This window comes from Trachurus japonicus, chromosome 11, assembly GCF_045865225.1.
Source record: "Trachurus japonicus isolate A0001 chromosome 11, Traja_1.0".
NCBI lineage: Eukaryota > Metazoa > Chordata > Actinopteri > Carangiformes > Carangidae > Trachurus > Trachurus japonicus.
In genome coordinates, this window is record NC_140917.1 from 3,736,639 (window position 1) to 3,740,220 (window position 3,582).

A 3,582-nucleotide genomic window follows, 5' to 3' on the forward strand; every position below is an offset into this window, starting at 1 on the left:
TTAGCCTACCTAGCCTAGCAGGCTGGCAGGCAGGCATTTAGGCTTGATTATGCATAAATTCATAACACTAATAAACTCACTATTCGTTCCCATACATTTTTCATATTGTCACCAGTTCACATAATGTCCATACTCACTCAGAAACTCGGAGCAAAATGTTCTCCCTCACCCGGTCTCCTTCTTCTCCCAGCTAGCGTGGACGAGGCTAGCTAGCACTGATACACAACAGAAAATGGTGTCACCGACGTTTAGTAGGAATTTCCGGCTGAAACAGCTCCAAACCAGACTCACTCTGACATTTTGTGCCGATTAACATGCACGGATAAGTTTCAACAGCAAATTTAAACACTTTCAAACAGCTTACAACTAGCTCTTTACATTGAGTCGCTTTTCTTTTTTCCTTGTCTTGTCTTCTCCCGCCTGAGGATCGTCTCCTTTCTTTCTTCTAGTCCCACCCCCTCGCTCATCTCTGACTGGCATTGATTGACTGATGACAGATTGACACTTGGTTACTCAAATAAACAGAGGAAACGGCATGAGACATTCAAAGGCCGTTAAGAACATGGGATATTTAAGTACCTTCCCAAATAAAGTACCAAATATGGTTTCCTCCATATTAATGCAAACTTATTTCACAACAGCTGTAATTTAACAAACAATATTACAAAATATACTGCATATTTGACTACCTAAACACATGTTTAAAGATACAAAATACTATCATTTTTTAGCAGGGCACGACATTTCCAAGAATTTATCTTCATAAACTTGTTCAATTTCAACAGCCTTTACCGGTAGTTTGACCGGTTTATTGATTATTCTATTGCCAAATATAATGTATTTTGTTTTACATAGATTCTGTGATCATTTGTTAATATCAAACTACTTCTTGAGGGTAAATCCTTTTCCTTTGTTTCTTCACCACTGAGTCACTGGAGTCGTTCAGATCCCTTCTTTTTTAAATTAACCTTTATACAGGTAAAATCTCAAGAGAGACAAGAGAGACCTGGAAATTGTTATATATTTACACCAAAGATGTATGGTCCTGGCAGTTATCCGTGTTTTCAAAATGGCGGAAATGTTTTCTGAATTTCTGTGTTTGTGTGAATGTGTTACAGTCAATATGAGACCTCCTGATTCACCATCTTGTAGGCTACATAACTTTTATTTAGTTATTTTTATTTGTGTTAAATTTTTCAATCAGGCTACTATGGGTAATAGGACGATAATATTCATTAAAAACTGATATTCTTAATTTTCGTCTTTGACAAAACTGTCCTTTGTCCTTTATTTTTAAGGTAATTGTAAAAACATTCTCATTAAAACAGACCAAAGTAATTTAGATAATGAACAATAATCAATGAACAAATATACAAATACAACTAACCAAGCACAAACATTCACACGACTCAACACCTGCTCACATCAACCTGTCCTCTGTCTCATGACTAATGCTGTGGTGATTGATACTAACTATCTGACACCAGGTGGAGCCGTTTATTTGGAAACATTAGCTGGATGGGAGTTCAAATCCAGTCTACACTCAGACCGAAAGCTTATTTTCTGTGAAACCAGTTAGTAGAAGTATGCAGGATTTCCACCTTAACTCCATGTGTCCCTTAGCTCCAGCTCCAGAGTCATATAGTGCTGGTTAAACCAATGACTTGTAACTAGTTCCAGGGAGAATGGAGGCTCTCTGCCTTCCACCTAGCGTCTCTTGGCTGAAAACCATGCCCAGTTCCTCGGCCTGAATCTGGCCCATATACATCAAGTCTGATGTGAAATAATGCATTCACATCTGGACCAATTCAAACAAATAATCCTGAAGCTGTCAGTCAATACCGGAGGGTAAAAGTCATGTGATCGAAGCCTCAGTCCAGACTTGGGCCTCGAGCCAGAGAGTTTGTTGGATCACCTTTGGGGAGGAGGTTTCCTCGATCTTGACATTTGGTAGCAGACATTTTAAGGTACTCATGGGGCGTGGCTTTCCTCTGTTTTATCCTGTTTCTCCTTTGTGATTCTCCACGATAAGTCCTCGCCCACTGTGACCTCACTCCTGACTGACCTTAGTGACCTCGGCCCCCGCCTGGCTCTTCTCAGACATCGTCGGCGGAGCCTTACAATTGCGAACTCCATTGACATTGTTGCGGCGTCGAGCCCCTTCGATCCGGCTGAACTGACTCTGCCGTCCGCAAATTCTTCCCATGATGCCCCTGGACACGGCCGGCGACAGCATCAGCATCACCACAGGCTCCAGGAAGACGTTGCAGGAGCTGGTCAACATGGCGTAGGTCCTCCAGTCGACGCTTTTCTTCAGCGCGAACCCCACGATGTGCGAGGTGTTGTAAGGGGCGTAGCACACCACGAACACGGCGAGGGTGGAGAGGGCGACGGTCAGGACTCTCCTCTTCCCCATCGGAGGTAAATTCGAGCGCCACACCAGGGCGACGCAGCGCAGCGTGCAGAAGGACGTCACGGCCAGCGGCAGGAGGAACAGGACGATGGCCATCTCCAGGCGCAGAGGCAGCAGGATCGCCAGCTGGGCGTCGTCGAAGTTCTCGTAGCAGGCGGTGGTTTGGTCCTGGGTGGAGACGAAGTAAGCCCCGCCCTCGGCCACCAGGGCGATGCTGAGGTGCAGCATCACCAGCGCCCACAGAGCGCCGCTGATGAAGCAGGAGATCCTGGCGCGGCGGTACCTCTTGTAGACGATGGGGAAGGCGATGCTGAGGTACCGGCCGACCGTCACCGCCGTGATGAAGAGGCAGCTGCCGTACAGCGAGGAGAAGAGGAAGAAGCTGTAGATGGGGCAGACGGGCGGAGGCAGCCGCCAGTCCTGGAGCAGCGTCTCCAGAGCCTTGACGGGCAGCCAGACGACCAGCGACAGGTTGGCCACGCACAGGTTGAGGGCGTAGACCACGTTGGGCGTGGCGCCGCGCTTACGGGCCTTGCGCACGTACACGAAGAGGACGAAGAGGTTGGAGGGAAGGCCGAGCAGGAAGGTGAAGATGTAGACGGACAGAGCGACGCAGTCCTTAACGGTCACATGCATCTCTACGGTTTAGGACATGGACGCCGCCTCCAGGTTACCATGACAGAGACAAAGTTGTCCAACAAAGTCACAGTCTCAATCAGTCGTTTCTTGTCCGTTGGAAAACCACAGCCTCTTTGAAAGGAAATTCAATCCCAATGTCTAACTTTTCTCCAGGTTGGCGTGACAAAGACACGTCGTCCAACAAATTCATCCAACAGTCAGAGTCTCAATCAAATCTTCTGCACGTTAGATCTTGTATCTTCACTGTTGGTAAACCGCTGCATCTTCGAAAGGACACTCAACCCTAACCTCTAACTCTCCTCCAGGTTACCATGACAAAGTCCAACAAATTCATCCAACAGTCAGAGTCTCAATCAAATCTTCTGCACGTTCGATCTTGTGTCTTCTCCGTTGGTAAACTACAGCGTCTTTGAAAGGAAACTTCCAGTCCAGCCGCTCTTCAGTCTGGAGTCTCCACCTGTGTCATGTTCAGAGTCGACAGAGCGTGGACAAACACACACACACAAAAAAAAGAGGCGTTGGCCACAATA

General features: G+C 46.7%; 1 protein-coding gene across 1 annotated transcript; it reads right to left on the reverse strand.

Annotated features, from left to right (window-relative positions):
• Positions 1-2,050: 2,050 nt before the first annotated feature.
• LOC146977913 (free fatty acid receptor 3-like) lies at positions 2,051-3,091 on the reverse strand. The gene has a single exon (XM_085790295.1). The coding sequence runs from the start codon at positions 3,047-3,049 to the stop codon at positions 2,051-2,053; it is 999 nt and encodes a 332-aa protein (XP_085646421.1). The 5' UTR covers positions 3,050-3,091.
• Positions 3,092-3,582: the final 491 nt, after the last annotated feature.

Coding starts and splice junctions, on each gene's coding strand:
- LOC146977913 (XM_085790295.1), bottom strand. CDS start 3,049: ATGCATGTGACCGTTAAGGACTGCGTCGCTCTGTCCGTCTACATCTTC.